The sequence below is a fragment of the Podarcis pityusensis genome, assembly GCF_964106645.2.
Source record: "Podarcis pityusensis genome assembly, chromosome: Z".
Classification (NCBI taxonomy): Eukaryota; Metazoa; Chordata; class Lepidosauria; order Squamata; family Lacertidae; genus Podarcis; species Podarcis pityusensis.
Genome location: NC_138044.1, coordinates 18,620,238 through 18,638,627, shown reverse-complemented (window position 1 = coordinate 18,638,627; position 18,390 = coordinate 18,620,238). Strand labels below are relative to the sequence as shown.

The window sequence follows — 18,390 nt, the reverse complement described above, 5'->3', positions numbered from 1 at the left end:
AAACTTGAGTGCCATTGGCCCAGTCCTGTGCAACTCTCTGCAACTAGAGATTCAGAAGGCACCTTCTGTGCCAGCTTTTAAATGCCTGCTGAAAACTTCACTATTCCTCCAGGCTTATGCAGGCAATTAGGAAGACATTCTTCCACACTGGTTAGGTGAGGTCTGTTTTTAACTTTTCAAAGCGTTTTTTTCTTGTGTGGTTTAATATCTGTTTGTTTGCTGTAAACAAACACTTTGATAGTTTTTTTTAATGGCACAAATATTTTTATGATTAAATAGAAATCATACCTGCTCAGTCTTCTCTGCCTCCCCAATGGCAGACTTCAGCAGCTCCCTCTGCCGCGTCTTCCTCCTGTGGATGACTTTCATGCAGCCATGGATGTCAATCTGGAGCAGCTGCAAGAGTCCCACAGGCAGAGTCAGACTAAGCAGAGAAAAGGCAGGCTCAAAAGAAAGCAAATAATCCAATGCAGCTTACGCTTGGTGATGGCAAGAACGTAAAAGCCCTGCAGCCAAGGGGACCCATCTAGTCCAGCAACCTGTTCTCACAGTGGTGAACCAGATTCCTCAATGGGAAGAAGCCCACAAGCAGGAACTGAGCATAACAGCAGCAATTCTCCCCACTCGTCATTCCCAGCAGCTGGCATTCAGAGACATGACCTGCCTTGAACACTGGAGTCAGTATATATAAAACCTAAGAAGAGTCTGGCTGTGAGATTAGGCCAAGGGTGATCTATCTGGTCCAGAACCGTCCTAAAAACTTAGGAATCAAAATAGACTGCCTCTGGACAGTCAGCGCATGGCTGCTGGATCAGCACAATTTAGTCCAGCATCCTATCCTCACAGGGGCCACCCAAAATATATTAAAATAATAATAATTGTCCAGTAGCACCTTAGAGACCAACTAAGTTTGTTCTGGGTATAAGCTTTTGTGTGCATGCACACTTCTTCAGATACACTGAAACAGAAGTCACCAGACCCTTATATATAGTGGGAGGGTGGGGTGGGGTTTTTCTCAGAAGGGTAGTAGGAGATGGGTGAGTGACTCAATGGGTAGGATAAACCTGTGACTGTTAATGATTGCAGTGAATCCTACAAGAAAAAGCAAGGGATAGTATGCAGATGATTAGCATATGTAATGAGACAGGAATCCAATACCCATTGAGTCAATGCATCTACTACCCTTCTGAGAAAAACCCCACCCTGCCCTCCCACTATATATGTTTGGTGACTTCTCTTTCACTGTATCTGAAGAAGTGTGCATGCACATGAAAACTTATACCCAGAACAAACTTAGTTGGTTGCTAGGGTGCTACTGGACATTTTTTTTTACTTTTTTAATATATTTTGACTGCATCAGACCAACACGGCTACCTACCTGAATCAGGGGCCGCCCAGACACCTCAAAGGGAAGCCCCCAAGCAGGACCCAAGGACAACAGCAATGCTCCCCACCTGCAATTCCCATAAAGTGGAATTCAGAAACATTTACTGCCTCCAGCAGTGGAGGTAATTCATTGTCATTGTGGCTAGTAGCCACTGTGAAGCAAATAGACTAAGGTTGAGCACCATCCAAGTTGGTAGAAATGACTACATCTTGTGGTGCAATGGGTTAGTGCACCTGCCTGTTAAACCAGAAGGCTGGTAAGTTCAAGCCCACCCAGGGTTGCACTGGGCAGGATTACTGCAATGCAGGGGGTTAAACTAGATGACCCTCCAGCCAACTCTACAATTCTATGATTCTAACTGTGCCCTGTCATTCCATAGTGGTCTTTCCTCTGAAGATTTCTAGAAAACACATCAAGGAGCCTTAGCTGATTACCAGACTCTCCACTAAACTAATTCTGGTGATACACACATCATTCCCACAGAACTCCCCCCCACACACACCTGGATGAAGAGGGTGAAGAGGGGTGTGCTTGTGAGGCAGGCAGCCTGCAGCCGCTTGGAGATTAATTCCACTGGAAAGAAAGAAAAAAGTGAGAGTCCATCAACAGGACCAGAACCTTGAGCCAAAAAGAAAAAGCACTTTGTATATTCTCCTCCTCTCTTCATGCCATGCTTCTCATTGCTCAAACTGAAATATTATGTCTGTAGGGATAAAAAAAAATTAAGAACATAAGAGCTTGCTGCACCTGGCCAGTGGCCCATCTAGTCCAGCCTGTTGTTCTCACAATGGCCACCCACACCGCCCTATGGGAAGTCCACAAGCAGGAGTTGAGCACAGGAGCCCTCCCCCCTCCTGTGGCTTCAAGCAACTGATATTCAAAGGCCCACTGTTCTGTCAGTGGAGGCAAAGAATAGCAACCCTGGCTAGTAGCCATCGAAAGCCCTCTCCCCCAAGAATCTGTCCAATCCTCCTTTAAAGCCATCCAGGTTGCCTCATCTGGGAGTAAACTCCACAGTTTAACTCTGCACTGCATGAAGAAGGACTTTATCTGTCTTCAATCTTCAAACATTCAGCTTCATTGGATGTCTGAGTGCTAGCACTGTGAGAGGGTGAATAACTTTTCTCTCTCCACTTTCTCCATGCTGTGCATCACTTTATAAACTTCTATCATGTTGCCTTGTATATACCTTTTCTCTTAAAAAAAACAACATCCAAATTATAGGGGAGTCACTCTGTCCCCTTGATCTGAAATGTTTTGCTATGTGCGTGAAGTTAAGCTTTCCCAAGAAAGGGCTTAACCATCATGTATTCAACATTCACTTGTGCACACACACACACACACACACACACACACACACTTCAGTCAAATACAGAAGAAGAAGAATCTGCTCAGAAGTTGCTGGTGGTCGGACCTTTAGACCTATGAGCAGCTTCTGTCTTGAGGCGCTGGGCCCAGTCCTGGACCAGGCTCCCAGCCCAGGGAATCACGGCCACCATCAGCCGTCGGAAAAGGGTGGTCTTCAACATCCCATCCTTCTGTCCCTTCTGGGGCTGGCCTCCTTCTCTGCTGGCTGGTGCCAAGGATTTTGCAAGACATGTTTGGGATGTGAAGGCAAAACGCTTCTTCCTGTTGATTTCTTGCTGTGGAAAGAGAGAGATAGAGAGGAGTAAATCCTGTCCTCTGCCCGAAGGATACTCAGGTCCACTAGGGCCACAACGGCTCATTTCTAGAGAGACCTGAAAGGAGCCAACACTTTTCAGCATTCAAAAGTTTGGGAAGTGGCTTTACTATAAAAGCTGATCAACAAACTACGCACTTCCAGGTCACCAAGTAAAAAGGATAAATTTGCAGAGAGGGGTCTGGTGTGATTACATATGCCAATAAGGAAAAACATGGACAGAAGTATGTTCAGTTTTCTAATTTTATTGTACCAGCCTGATGTGTGTTCCTCTTGCTGTTGCTTGCCCAATGAGGTGTTTTCTTTAAGCTGCTTTAATTGTAAATATTAAAAAGAAAAGAAAAGAGGGAGGCAGAACCATGTATGCCATTTTGAGTTCCTCAGGGAGAAACAGTAGGTTATAAATTTAACAAATAAACTCTGGAATACAGTATGTTTAAAACTGTTGAAAGCCGCCTTGAAAGCAAGAGGGTATCTTGGTAGAAAGAGAATGAAACAGACTCATCCAACTAAGCAGGCCTCATTAAAAGCCATTTGAACGTATTTTTAGAAACAACAACAGCAACACATTCACATGGGGGAAGGTACGAAGTCCACTGCCCCATCATGCTGGCTTAACTCTGACGCCCAACAGCCAATCTGAACTGAATGCCTCTAAATATCATCAGGCATATTGGCAAGAAAAGTGTGGGGATCTACCTATCTAATCTACTGTATTTATATCCCAACTTTTCCCCCAAGGAGCTCAAGGTGGCATACATGGTTCTGTCCTCCTCCTCCACAACAACTCTGTGAGGCAGGTTAGGCTGAAAGGCAGTGACTGTGACCCAGTCAGTGTCACAGCAGAGTGGAATTTGAACCTGGGTCTCTCCCAGGTCCTAGTCCTCTTTTAATCCCCACAACAACCTTGAGAGGTAGGTTGAGAGGCAATGACTGTGACCCAAGGTCACCTTGTGAGCTTCATGGCTGAATGGGGAGATTTGAACCCTTGTCCCTAGTCTGACACTCTAACCACTTCACTACACTGTCTCTCAAGGGAAGTTCCTTATCCTAAACGTAAGAGAGCCAGGAGGAGCTTCTGAACCATGGGAGGGAGACTTACGTTTCTCCGCTGCAACTCATAGCTGTTTCTCCTCAACACACATTTCACATAAGCCAAAGACACCCTCCAGGAGTCCTTCATCCTCCTGGGATTCTGCAAAGAAAACAGGAAGGAGAAACACCCATCAGCCAAACACAGATCCCAATCTATTTTCATTTAAGAGAAAGAAAGTCACAGGCAGAAAATCTTTATATTTTCAAAAGAATTGATGTTGGTTCAGGGACACGGGTGGCGCTGTGGGTAAAACCTCAGCGCCTAGGACTTGCCGATCACATGGTCGGCGGTTCGAATCCCCGCGGCGGGGTGCGCTCCCGTCGTTCGGTCCCAGCGCCTGCCAACCTAGCAGTTCGAAAGCACCCCCGGGTGCAAGTAGATAAATAGGGACCGCTTACCAGCGGGAAGGTAAATGGCGTTCCGTGTGCTGCGCTGGCTCGCCAGATGCAGCTTGTCACGCTGGCCACGTGACCCGGAAGTGTCTGCGGACAGCGCTGGCTCCCGGCCTATAGAGTGAGATGAGCGCACAACCCTAGAGTCTGGCAAGACTGCCCGTACGGGCAGGGGTACCTTTACCTTTATGATGTTGGTAGCTCAAATTGTCATTACAACTCAACAGAAAATAGCCCAAAATCTTACACGGGGTTCTTGGTACCACTCACTCTGGAATACAGTTATAACAGAGAATATAATAATACATAATTGGATATTTTAATGAGGACTAGAACCTCCAGGCACCTTTTATAGATATGGAATTCCTTTATGACCCTCATAACACTTAGCAATGCACCCTCTAAGCCACTGCAATCTGCCAAATCCAATAGCAGAACTCTTGGTAAAGGCAGAATTCTGTGGCTCTTTTCTCTTACAAGTCCCTTCACTGATTTCCTAGTATTGATAAAGAGTGACTCTCCATGAAGAAAAATCTTTTCATGAAAATCTGAGTGACAGCAGAGGCCTGTCACCTGACCTGCATTGGGAGCAAGGCAATATGGGAACTGGAGGGGCCACCTTCCCACTACAGGGTAAGTGCAGCTCAGAATCTGCATATTCCTACCTAGTGGAGTGAGTGGGAGGGACAAGATCCCCTCCTCTCTGTAGGAAAATAATAACATGAGCACAAAAACTGATCTTGTGGGCCTGGAAGAAATGGAGAAATGGACCAGCTGCAGAAAGCTTTTCCCTGCCTGATAGCAGAAAGGTCATTGGGATTTGCCACAGGAATGGAAGCCAGCTCATTTACAGGTCTGGGTTTGATTCCATACAGGACGAGGTACTGGAAAGAAGTTTCTCCCTCTGCCTTTTCTTGAGCAATGAACAGATGCAGAAGGAACTTTGCTTCATATACATACAAAGCTGGTCATTTCCCTTTAACATGAAGTAAGTTTCTAAACCTCGTGGCTCTGAGGAACAAAGGAAGCTGCTTTCTACGGAGTCAAACCCTGGAGTCTCTCTGGCTCAGCACTGTCTCTAAACTGACTAGCAGCGGCTCTCCAGGGTTACAGGCAGGGAGCATTCTCTAAGCACTGAAGTGCATCCCTTCCCCTCAGCATAAAGACTATAACAATCCTCAAGGTTCTGACGGAATATGTCCACCGAGATCAGTTTTTTCAACACTGACAAGCAGCAATTGCTCTCCAGGGCTTCAGGCAGGGGTTTCCCCCAGCCCTACCATTGGGTACTGAACACAAAGCAGACACCTACCAGATACAGCCTTTCCCCTAAAACTAAAGTAAGATCTTGGTTCTGAAGAAACAGAAACCTGGGCCAGATGCTCTGCCTCTGAGCCAGGGCCCCTTCCCCACGTACCTTGCTGCCTTCCTCCACCAAGCTCTCCTTTGCTTCAATCAGGGCAGGGGGCAAATCACTGGGAGGAGCAATGGCAGGGGGACAAGCCTCTGCCTTCTGGGGCTGTTCTTCCTCCTTCCCCGCCTTCAGGACCCTGGGGAACATCCCATGCTTCTGGTCTACATTGAAGCCCTTGGACAGCAGCGTGACAGAGGCCAGGTTCTCTGATGATATGCCCTTCCTGGTAGGTACCCAGAGGTCAATGCTGGGCACCTCCCAGTGCCCACCAGCCATGGCCTTGTGGGTCCTGGCTGCCTCCTCCTCCACACTCTCCTCCTCTTCCTCCTCCAGGGACAGCTCTAGGTCAGAATCTTCGCTGCTGGACAAGCAGAGGCTGGGCTGCCGGGGCTTTCGGTGGGTGAAGCCCTCCTGCTTCGGCTTCCGCCTCCTCTTCTGGAAACAAGAGACAGAAAAAAGAGCAACCTCAGATTAATCGCAAGAACAGCTGCAATGGCCAGTTCACATTTCAAGAGGCGTTGGTGGCATAGTGGTTAGAGCGACTGTTTCCACAGAGGGCAATGAGATACCATAGGGGGGAGCTAAGAGGCAAGGAGGTGTAGGGGGGCCCTGGAGGTGGAAATAATAGGTATCAGACTTTAAAAGCTGGCGCCCCTGGATCAAATTCATCAATTTTGCTGGAATAATTAAACAAGATGGGTTCAATCTGATTTTGAATAAACATGCAAACAACTGTGAAGGTTTTGATCTTATTGGGCGATTATCTTTCTTAATTGGCCGTGCAGCACACATGGCACACACAGCTTTAGATAAATTCATGGAGTAGAGTAGAGTCCCTCATACAGAGCACGGTTAACTAAACTCCAACAGGAGACAGTGATGGCTATGCTCTGCCGCTATGGTAATGCTTCTGAATACCATATTTTATTATTTCAGGGAAGGGCTAAAGCTCAGTGGTAGAGCATTTTATGTGCGGTAAGCCATCCAGAGTGGCTAAGAAAACCCAGCCAGATGGGTGGGGAATAAATATTTTTTTAAAAAATATATTTTTTAATCTCCTTTGCATGCAAAAGGTCCCAGGAAGGATTTCTATGACTGGAATCCTGGGGAGCCCCTGCTGCCAGTCAGCGTCAACAATACTGAGCTAGATGGTCCAAAGGCACCATCAAAATAAGGCAGTTTCCTCCAAGCTGACTGCACCCTTTCCCCACCCTGCCTTGGTAACCTAGGGATGTGGGTGAACAAACTGCTGAAATGAGCTCTATTGAAAACTGCAGAGAAAGTTTTACCTCCCTTGTTAGAGGAGTAAATGCCTCTGAATAACAGTTCCTGGGGATCCCATGTGGGGAGAGCAGTGCTGCTGTGCTCAGGTCCTGCTTGTGGGCTCCCATTGGGATATTTGGGTGGCCACCTTCAAGACAAGATGATGGGCTCTGATGGGCCCCCTTTGGCCTTATCCAGCAGCCAAGCTTTTCTTAAGGTGGCCTGTCATGACAGCAGAACCTTCATGCTCACGGACACTATACTGTGGTACCTTGGGTTACATACGCTTCAGGTTACATACGCTTCAGGTTACAGACTCTGCTAACCCTGAAATAGTACCTCGGGTTAAGAACTTTGCTTCAGGATGAGAACATAAATCGTGCTCAGGCGGCGCAGCAGCAGCGGGAGGCCCCATTAGCTAAAGTGGTGCTTCAGGTTAAGAACAGTTTCAGGTTAAGAACTGACCTCCGGAACGAATTAAGTACTTAACCCGAGGTACCACTGTACCTCTGAATACTGGACAATGGGAAACAACAGTCAGAGAGTTGCTATTTCACTCAGGTTCTGCTTGAGGGTTTCCCATTGGGGCATCTGGCTGGCCCCTGTGAGGACTGGATGCTGGATGACTGCTGTTGACCTTATGCAGATGGCTCTGCTTATATGTTTTTATATTTATGGGAGCACTTCTAAATCCCAAAAGGACCCTAGAAGTTGAACTTACCCGATAGCCCAGCAAAACTTTCCATTTGCTGAGGCACTGAGTCCCCGAGCGATGGGGCAACTCTGATGCTATCTTTGCCCAGCGACCTTTAGGAAGAAGAAGAAGCAGCAGGTCAGCTATTTCACCCACCATAAAACACCTGCACTGGGGTGTTGTTGGTGTTGCTGAACTACAACTCCTCTCCTCTTCCCTGGTCATAGGCCATGCTTGCTAGGACTGATGAGAGTTGTGGCCAAGCAACATCCAGAGGGCTAAAGGATCCCAGCACCTGGTATATCTTAGAATCTTAGAAGTATAGAGTTGGAAGGGTTCCCAAGGGTCCTCTAGTCCAACCCCCTGCAATGAAGAAATCACAACTAAAGCATCCCTGACAGATGGTCATCCAACCGATGCTTAAAAACCACCAATGAAGCAGGCTGAGGGGACATGTAGCATGACAATAGGGCAGCACAACTATTGTTACTATTATTCAGATGCATGACCTCAACAAGCCTAGGACAAACCCCCATGAACCTGCTAATGTGGGCAGCAGGAATACGAATAATGATAGGTCTGGGAAAGAGGAGGTACTGGCCTTTCTACAGGAGGAATCCCCAGTAAGAGACTCACTCAACCAAGAAATGCGTTTGCAGACCAAGGGACTGGATCCAACTATACGCCGAATCAACATGTATGACACTATAGATATTTCATCCTCACCTCTGTCCATAGAACAGACTTTGTCCACTGTTATGGAGGAGGAGCAAGCAAGATCAGAAACTACACAGATGTCTGGGGGATTGTCTGAACTCAATCAGGAGATGCACACTGGGAAGCCGGTCACCCCGAGCGCTGAGCTGCCCCCAGCCAAGGACTAACCAGAAACCTTCCCGATAGATAACATAATGCCAAACCTGCCGGATGTATCACAAACTGTTAAGCAACCTATTCTCCACCTGTGTGGGACTGCCTCAAAGCCCATCTGCAAGAAGTTAATATTTTAGTTCCTCAACCTTCATCTTGCCCTGCAAATGTTGACTTGGCTATGCTGGCACTAGAGGACACCTCAACAGAAGAAGAACTCCCGGGAACAATTTCTGGGACGGACATTCCCATTGATGCTCTGTCCTAGCGATCTTGCCCCCAAACTTGGCTACTTGACTTTGAACAAGGAGTTGACAGCAGCCAGTTCAAGAAGCGCCAACACCAGGGACCATGCTCTAACAACTGGCACCCCTGAGGAACTAGAGGAATTGCTACAGGTGCCGCCCGGGGCCCCTAGTGATAGTCAATCTAATGACACCCACTTGTGCCAAGGTAGGGAACCCAGTGCAACATTCTTCCCTGAAGTTGCAGTGGAACGTGGCAGGATGGTCCTCAAAGTTATGCTATCCTGACTTTGTTAAGTTAATAAGAGAGCACGATATAGTTTGTCTACAAGAAACTTGGTCAACACGGCACATTGACTTTGCCAGCTATAACGTCTTTGCAGTTCCAGCAGTCAAACTCCACAACAAAGGCAGGCTCTCGGTGGCTTGCTAACCCTGGTGGCCCCCCATATAAAATGTGAACACATTCTCTTGGCTATGCAAATTGCAAACTTTTAGCAACAAAGATAGAGCTGGAGAGCCAGGTCATGTTACTGGTCAATGTGTATATTCCTCCCACCTCTACTGCCATAGCCAAGAACCATCAATAGGATCTCCTTGCACACATGCTCAAGAATTTGGGCACCATTTGCCCTGATCTACCTATTGTCCTGACAGGGGATTTTAATGCCCACCTAGGCCAAGGGAGGGAAGTATATACAAAAGCTTGGGAGATCTTGGACTCTACGGCTCTTCCTGGCTTCTGCTTATGGGAACAAGAATCATGGGACTTAGAAATCAACCTGGCAGGCCTACGGCTCACCAAGCTGTCTACCACCAGAGCCTTGGTGTGGCTCAATGGGCTGCCAGATTGGGAAGGCTCTGAGAACTTTACCTTCCTCTCCCCACAAGGAAATAGTGTGGTAGACTATATTCTGGTCCCCACTAAATTGCTGCCCCATGTGATTTGAGTTCCACATAGGCGATCCTATGCTTAGTGATCATCTCTCCCTTCAATGTAAATTTGTCCTTCCATTGAGAGTGCCATAAAATTTAATCAATCCACTCCTCCAGGTACCATGTCCTCAGTACATAAGGATTCGAATTAACGAGCATACTCTATCGTCTTTCCAAATCTTGGTGTATTCTGATTGTGTGACTCACTTGATCTCAGTAGGGAGTAGTGAACTTTCTCCTGTAGCTAGAGTCGCTTGGTTTGAGGAGCTTATGGGCATCCTAATAACCGAACTGCCCCATTCTCACTTGCACAGGCCACCTAAGAAATCGAGGTTCGGCGAGTGGACTGATAACAAAATCAAAGGCCTTAAAGTAGAGGTTAGGAGAATTTACAGAGACAGAGGTTATAAACTTCTTATTACAGGGGAGAGACCAGGAGCTCACCAAGACAGTAGCTAAGTTCCTCTATTTGATTTTTTGTCGCTGAAGTACGCTACAAGATCCTGCACTTGCTGGAGACCCACAGAGATGAAAGAGATTGCTCACCTCTTCTTCCCTTTGGCAAATGACTGTACTGTTGAAATGGCGATGAGATCGCACTGGCCTATTTATTCTGAATGTATTCTGAATTTCCTATGTGATGCCAATAAAGTTTACATGACTTGTCTTGACTATTATTCAGACTGCACACTAGCCATGAAATCCCAGGAACTACAATTTCTGTGCCCCAAGTTTTAAAATTACCCAAGGAAAAAGAGTCTGCCACTTTCCAAGGTAATAGAATCATAGAATTGTGGAGCTGGAAGGTACACCTAAGGGTCATCTAGTCCAACTCCCTGCAAGGAAGAGCCGCCTTACCCACGCCATATTTCTCAGTCAGCTCGATGAGCTTCATTTCCTCCTCCTCACTCCATTTGCCCTTCTTGATGTCACAGTGCAGGGCATGCAAATACCTGCAGCAATTGGGGGGGGGGGGCAAGAAAAAAAAGATGTTGCAGAGTGTTACACTCTTTCTGTCCTCAGGCCACTGCACCTCAACTCAGTCAATCAATCTGTCAGTCTGAACGCTACCCTCTGGAGCAGCAGAAACAAGCTTGCTCCATCTTCCATGTGAGGGAAGGGGACACTGACCTGTCTCGGCACTGGATATCATTCCTGCCGGGCACCTCCATCCGAATCTTGTACCAGTCCTGTGCTCCGTATTTAGCAACAGCCTTCAGCAGCACCTACGGGAAGGGGACACACAAAAGCCGATTCTTCACATGACATTTATTATTATTTAAGCTTAGTGGTCACTTGCTACCTAAAAGGTATTTGAGCAACTTGCATTGAAAAACACAGAAATGCATTAGACATGCAGTCTAAATAAGCACTAATGTCTCTCTTCTATGCTGGAGAGAGGTAGTGGTGGTGTAGTGGTTAGAGCCACACTTCCTAATGTGAGTGGTGGGATGACCTAGAGCAAGGAGGCAGACAACAGCGCTGGAAGTGTCAATGCCTATCTGTGGAGAGTAAAGCTGCTCTTTCCATGCCTGGCAGGGCTCTAAGTCAGTCTACCTTTTTTAGGAAAGTGTTTCCCATATTGTTTCCAGTATCACCTGCTCTGTTATCACTGGACTTGAGCCCAAACAATAGTCTAAAATACAAAGACCTTGTACACTTTTTATTATCGATTAGTAGTAGCTCAGCAATGGAAACAACCTACTGAAATCCCGTAGTGATGCTAGATGATGTTGCTCGATCAGAAAGCCTTACCCACCCAATCTCGGTGAGACTAGGCTCCCTTTCTGAATGAGACAGAAAATGCTTTTGCTCCACCTTCCAAACAGGAATGCTTGTGGAGAGGATATTTAATTTAACATTTCTCCGATAAATTTGAAGGATATATAGTATTTGCTGTCTCTGAAGACCCATCAGTATATCTCTCTCATCCATCTCAGTATAAAGCACTTTCCCATATATTCCTATTTAATTCAGCCCTTTGTTCAGAACCTTGAGGACTAGTATCTAACTTTATGCTAAAGGGAAAGGGCTATAGTTCAGTGATAGAGCACCTGACTGGCATGCAGAAGGTCCCAGGTCCAATCTCCAAGTAGGGCTAGGAAGCAACTCCCTGACTGAACTATTAGGAGAGTTGTTGCTACTGCCAGTCAGTGTGGGCAATACTGAGCTATATGGACCAAATATCAGCTTATTAGGTTTACACTAATCCCCACCCCCAAAGGCAACAGGAAAGGGCCTTACAGCATCTTCCTCTGGAGTCCAGGCTCCTCGCTTCAAGTTGGGGTCCACTCTCTTGGTCCACCTATAGATCAGCTGGGCAGAGTCCCTGCCCTCCATATAATAGGCAACTGTAGATGGATAGAAGAGGGTGTCTCATTGGTTTCTCATTGTCATCAATCGAGCCTCATCAACTTGGGGAGCAGCCAACAATGCTCCAGTGGATCTCAGTGTTCAAACTGGGCTATCATAAGTGTTCAAGTGATCCCAGAGGTACACTGGACCTAAGCTGTTCAGGGTTTTGCAAAGTAATACAAGGTCATTTAACTTGGCTTGGTAGGAGATGGGCAGCCAATGCAGCTGTTTTAACAGGGGTGTTCCATGTTCTCAGCCAGAAGCTCCTGTCTTCAGTCTAGTCACAGCATTATGCCCCAGCTGGAACTTCCAAGCCAGAACCAAGGGCAGCCCCACACAGAATACACTGAAGTAGTCCTTCCTCAAGGTTACAAACGCATGGACTACAGCAATCAGGCTCTCCTCATCCAGGAACAGCTAGGCTACAGTCTTGACATGGAAAACTATGAAAGAAGGGGAGGTACTGGCATTGCGAGGAAGAGGGTCTTTCTCCCAGGGACACTACTTACTTTTCCGGTACGGAATGTGCTTCCCAACCCTCATTTCTTGGACCAGCTGCAGGAGTATCTGGTCCTCTTCTGGGCTCCACTCACTCTTCTTGAATTCCTTATTGGAGGCCTGGAACTTCTGCAGGCATTGGAAAGCTGTGCGCTGTGTCTGGAGAGTACAGGAAAGCAAAGAGGAGGGGTGAGGAGAGGAAGCAAAAGTGTGAGAGGGAAGAGGAGGCACAGGTGGAGCAGCTGTCCATGTTAAGAGTTCCCCAAGTTGGCCTTCTCAGGGAGAAAGCGTCTGGTGCAAAAAGCACATTAAGAGGGCACTGCAGGAAAACAGGCCAAGCATCAACATAGTACTAGGAGGGCTCTTCCACTTGTGGAATGCCTTCCCCTCACAAAACTGCCAGGCACCAACCTTAAAAAGGTTACTTAACCCAAACTTTTAGCAACTGCTAACCTCCCCACTTAATTTCTAAAGGCCATTGTTTATGTTCTAAGATTAGTTCTTTGTTCACTGATCTACTCCCTATCTGGATGCATTGCCTTAATGCTTTGGGGGCAGGGGGGAATAGGATTCCACAGGAGGGCACTAATAGGCAAGGGGACAGCAGGGTGTGCAAATAACAATCAGACTAGTATCACTGGTTCAACTGCATCAATTTTCTTGAATTAATTAAACTTAATAGCTTTAACTGGATTTTAAATGAATGTGCATTCAACTGGGACTGTTTTGAGCTTTATTGTGTATTATTCCTGGGTAGGCATAGCACAACACTATTCTGAATACAGTGGTACCTCAGGTTATAGACTCCGCTAACCCAGAAATAGTACCTTGGGTTAAGAACTTTGCTTCAGGATGAGAACAGAAATTGTGCTCCAGCAGCGGTGCGGCGGCAGCAGGAAGCCCCATTAACTAAAGTGGTACCTCAGGTTAAGAACAGTTTCAGGTTAAGAACGGACCTCCAGAATGAATTAAGTTCTTAACCCGAGGTACCACTGTAATGCTTTTTACAAGGGTAGGGTGGGGGGCACTGGGGATGTGTTTGTGGAACCAAGGGGATGGGGCCCTAAAATGTTTGGGAACCACTGCTCTAAATAAATAACAATGAATAATATTCGCACAGCAGCATCAGTGCCTTTCCCAGACTCCTTCCCACCCCTAGTCAAGAGCCCGATCCATGGGCCTCACCCCCAACTCCAGGGCGATGGCTTCCCAGTCCTGGCAGTTGTGCCTGGTGGCAATTTCCTTCATCTTTTCGACCTCCTCCTCATTCCACTCCCTCTTGCTGATGCTGGGGTGCTCGAAGTTCTGCCAGTACTTCCTCAACTCCTTCGCATTGCGGGTTCCTTCAAACTAGGGAGATGCGGGAGAGTAAAAGGGACCGCACAGCCTGCACCACGAATAAAAAGGCCACAGGCCACATGAAGCGCAAGGGGCCACCCTCCTTCCATAGCTGCCCCATCACAAACAATTTTTAAGCAATGAAGGGGAGCCCACCTCACCCCTGCCCACAACGACTCACATTTATGTTGGCGATCTTCTCCCAGTCGTGCTCATCCAACCTGTTCCCCAACAAAGATCCCTCCGGCAGTTGGCTAGACTCCGCAAGAGACAGAAGCGACATTTAGGGGAGAAACCAGCACCCAAGGCAGCAGGCTGAGCTGTGCTACCGCCCTCTTGCTCTCCCACCAAGCGCTGCAAGATGGGACCTTAACTCTCAGTTCTGGCACCCTCACAGGCCCAAATTCCCACTTGGTGGAGCCGCAGAAGAGGGCCGTACTGATGGCGGCTGTTCCCAGGCTTTGGAACTCCCTTCCTAGAGAAACTAGACAAGATCTGCAACCTAGCTAAATACAAAGGCAGAATTCTTACATAATAACAATGATATCTAGTTAGGTTTAGGGATGATCACGTGTGCTATAGTCACAACCAATCAGATGCCATGGTGAACTTTCTTGTAAGATGGTTGAAAAATTCTACTTGGTAATGGGAAATGTTTTATCACTCATTGGCATAAGTCTGGGGCACAGGTGATGGTGCTACTAAAGGTGTTGACTCATTAAAAGAATAATCCTTAACCCTTGTATATTTTGCCAATTTTTCTGCTTCAACAAACAACATGCTTAGGCACAGGGAATCATTTAGGGTCATTGCCATCTAGAGAATTTCAGCAGGCCTCATAAAATGGAAGGCAGGTAACATAAACAAATTTAATAATGTCCCTTGATAAATTTAATAATTTAATAATTTTGCTAGAGAAAATAGACAACATCCCTCCTTGTTGTTTTCCTGCTAGCAGGTGAAGATATTCTGACAGGCCTTTGCTAACTGACTGTTGGTTTTATTTAAAAAAATGGAAGGGCTTTTAAATAATGCTGTGCTATTTTTACTGTTTGTGTTTTAAGAAATTTGTTTTTTATATTGTTTTATTTCTATCTCAATTCAATTACATCTTGACAAATATATTTCATACGTTTTTCATTTTTAGTATTTTGCCTGTGTCATTTTAATTTATGTAAGCCGTCTGGGAAAAAGACAGGATATAAATAAGTATGAAAATAATCATTAGCAGGCTTCTTACTTGATATCTTCTATTTCCTGTGTTGTTTCCTGGATCTGCTTCCACAAAATCTGCCTCCCCATCTCATCCTCCAATTTATCCCGCTTCTCATTGAGATAGTCAAGCCTGGTCAGAAACATTTCCAAAACATTTAAGAGACATTCACATATGTGTAAAAAGAAGCATGCAACGAATGCACTGGGAACAATACTAGAAAATCTGGACACCAAACTGTGTATCTCTCAACCACGCCCTAAAACTCATGTCAAGTTCAATTTCAGTTCCTTTGCACACAGGTCAAAGCTAAGGAGTGTCTCAGATAAGGAAAATTCATTTTTAACCTAGAAACCTTGGGGTTTTGTGTTGCTACAAAGAAATGAGCATCAGCCTCAAAGTGCTGTGCATATTCACGAGGCAAATGCTATTTTTGTCAAAGACGAAAGCACAGCCCCACTGTGTCTGAACTATGAGGAACGGCAAGGTATAGATGACTCACAAATTAGCCACATTTAACCTGTGTGATTTCAACTTTATAAATCTAAAATTGCACAAATTAAATACACAGAAGGCAGAGAACTGAAAAGCTCTTTCCATGTCAGTTTTCCAGGTGCGGAAAGAACTCTTAAGCTCTCAGATTTGCTTGCCAGGCTCTGGGAAACTATTGAGGGATCTCGCAGGAACTCAGACAGCCAGAGCCCAGGAAGCAAGGTGGAGAGCTTAAAAGCAGTTAAGCGCTGTCCAATGTTTTAAAATGGCCATTTCCCGGTTTTCAAAGGGTTGTTTTGTGCTATATGGGATTCCACCTTCATGTGATATCCCCAGAACGTAACCCCTCCATAAGCCACAAGTCAACTATCCAAACGTTTTTGAACAAATAAAGACAACTAAGAAATAACAAGAATTGGAAAATCAAGACACTTCTGGGCTACATGGAGCAAAGGCCCTGATTCAGCACAGAATACTTTGCTCTCCCAGCCCCACTTCTTTGGGAAAGGGGGCCTTCTGTACTTACTTCAAGAGCTTGGGCTGAAGCAGGTGCTGCAACTGGTCACTCATGACAGACTGACGGAGCAGCAGCTTCTCTTGGCTTTTCCCTATGGAAGACCAAGGTGGGGGGGGAGGTGTTACAGAAGGTCACCAAGTAGCGGGAAGGAAGGCCAGGAGTCCAAGGGGAGGTGAAGCCATAGCCAACAAAAGGCAGAGTCTACTCTCTCTAGTCTGCCCCCATCTCTCTCTCAGTAGTAGCTGCGTTCCTCTTTGGGATTAGTGGGGTGGAAGACAGGGAGCCCAAGCCAATGAGAGTGGAACCTACTCAATCTAGCTTTGTCCCCATTCTCCTCCTCCCAGCTGAGGGGGCAACACTGGGGCTGAGAAGGGCAAGCTGGCAGGCGGGTCCATGATTGTAGGAGTATCTCCCCATTCTTATTCCATCCCTGAATTCATTTTGGGCAGCTAGAGCTTGACAGCCTGAAATCTGTGTGTGAGCTTTACTAAACCTTTCCTAATAGAACAGACACTCTTTTTAAGTAGAAATGTGCACACGACTGTTTCCTGTTACAGCTTATAGCACAACTGAAAGGAATGGAAGGTAAACAGATAAGATACAACAATAAGAGAACAAAATACTAGCAGATCAGCCAATCATAGTAGTTACACTAAGTCCTGGGTCAAGAAGAGAACAAAGATATCAACATAGATAACCAAAAGCAGTTTTTCATTTAAAACATGTATCTATCGGCGTTTCTTTGGGGAACGTGGGTTAGGGAGCACCCTTTACAAATTCCTCTAACATTCTGGTGTTAGCAATAGAATGAGAAGGTTGGGTTGCACTGCTCAGAACAGCCAAATAATCTCTGAGAGGTTTAATAATGATGCCAACATGTTGTAACTATTTAACTGTGAAGGGAAGAATTGCTGAAATTGTCTGATTGATTAAGTGGTCATCAGCTGTGTAGCTGGACACGTATAGAAGCATCCAAGGGCAGCCTCTTTCTGATTTATCAGAAGGCTAACCCTATGTATATTTGTATTAATAAGGCCTAATTTCTCACTTAAAGCCTGTGTCTACTGGCATTCCTTTGGGGAACTGTATATAAATTCTTCCAACATTCTGCTGCAAGTCACAGATGAGAAGGTTGGGGTGGGCAGGTGAAAAGAGCCAAAGGATCTATTGAGTGGTTTAAGAATGATGACAGTATGTTGGATGGAAAAAATTGTTGTAATCATTTGGTTATTTTGTAATTACATGTGTAGCTTAGCAGTGTACAATAGACTAGACTGGACTGGAAATCGCAGCCTGCTCCTAGTTTTTTCAGGAGACTGACTCCTACATACGTTTGGATCAATAAAGGCCTAATATTTATTTTTTTCACATTTAAAGTCTGTGTCTATTTGGTGTTCCTTTGGGAACCCCAACTGGGGCACACCCTTTATAAATTTATCCAACAACAGCACCCCACCCCAGACTGCTGTTATAAGGCAAGCTGGTGGGGGTTGACCAAGGACAGATTGAGGTTGGTGGGTCATTTGCCCCATTTCCCCAGTGGACTAGACGCCTTGCTGCTGATAGGAAAACTCCAACCATCGTCATTCGCTCCCTTGACTTCTATTTGTTGGAAACAGAGAAGGAAGGTGGTGGGCTCTCTCCTTTGCTGGAGTTTTGAAAAGCTGGTTGGTCACCTGTCACGGATTCTTGAGCTGCGATTCCGGCATTGCAGGGAATTGGGATAGATGACTCTTGGGGTGGGGGGTGGGGTGGCGGCCCTCTTTTAACTCTACAATTCCATGGTTCCAGAAACCAAGTCAGCTCATGCTGAAGGTTTCAATCAATTCAAACCTAAAATAAGTATGTTCTGGTAGCCCCCCAAATCCCTCTTACATTTGATAGTGAGCAGCTCCGCAAAAGACTTGATGCCTTGTTTTGCTTTTTCCCTGGCGTCACTGTTGGCAGGAGGGCCCTAAAGAGGGGGAGAGGGAGAGAGAAAGGGCACTACAGATGTCAC

General features: G+C 46.2%; 1 protein-coding gene across 3 annotated transcripts in view; it reads right to left on the bottom strand.

Annotated features, from left to right (window-relative positions):
• Nucleotides 1-18,390, bottom strand: part of SNAPC4 (small nuclear RNA activating complex polypeptide 4) — a 32,449-nt gene that overhangs the window by 5,601 nt on the left and 8,458 nt on the right. For all 3 annotated transcript variants that reach the window (XM_080989723.1, XM_080989722.1, XM_080989721.1), the window contains exons 6-20: nucleotides 18,267-18,345; nucleotides 16,401-16,482; nucleotides 15,410-15,514; nucleotides 14,351-14,423; nucleotides 14,017-14,181; nucleotides 12,843-12,990; nucleotides 12,223-12,329; nucleotides 11,110-11,204; nucleotides 10,837-10,931; nucleotides 7,955-8,040; nucleotides 5,974-6,405; nucleotides 4,171-4,263; nucleotides 2,802-3,030; nucleotides 1,890-1,960; nucleotides 289-396 (exon numbers count right to left, since the gene is read on the bottom strand). In XM_080989723.1, the coding sequence (XP_080845849.1) occupies nucleotides 289-396; nucleotides 1,890-1,960; nucleotides 2,802-3,030; nucleotides 4,171-4,263; nucleotides 5,974-6,405; nucleotides 7,955-8,040; nucleotides 10,837-10,931; nucleotides 11,110-11,204; nucleotides 12,223-12,329; nucleotides 12,843-12,990; nucleotides 14,017-14,181; nucleotides 14,351-14,423; nucleotides 15,410-15,514; nucleotides 16,401-16,482; nucleotides 18,267-18,345 (1,968 nt within the window). The remainder of the gene's footprint in view (nucleotides 1-288; nucleotides 397-1,889; nucleotides 1,961-2,801; nucleotides 3,031-4,170; nucleotides 4,264-5,973; nucleotides 6,406-7,954; nucleotides 8,041-10,836; nucleotides 10,932-11,109; nucleotides 11,205-12,222; nucleotides 12,330-12,842; nucleotides 12,991-14,016; nucleotides 14,182-14,350; nucleotides 14,424-15,409; nucleotides 15,515-16,400; nucleotides 16,483-18,266; nucleotides 18,346-18,390) is intronic.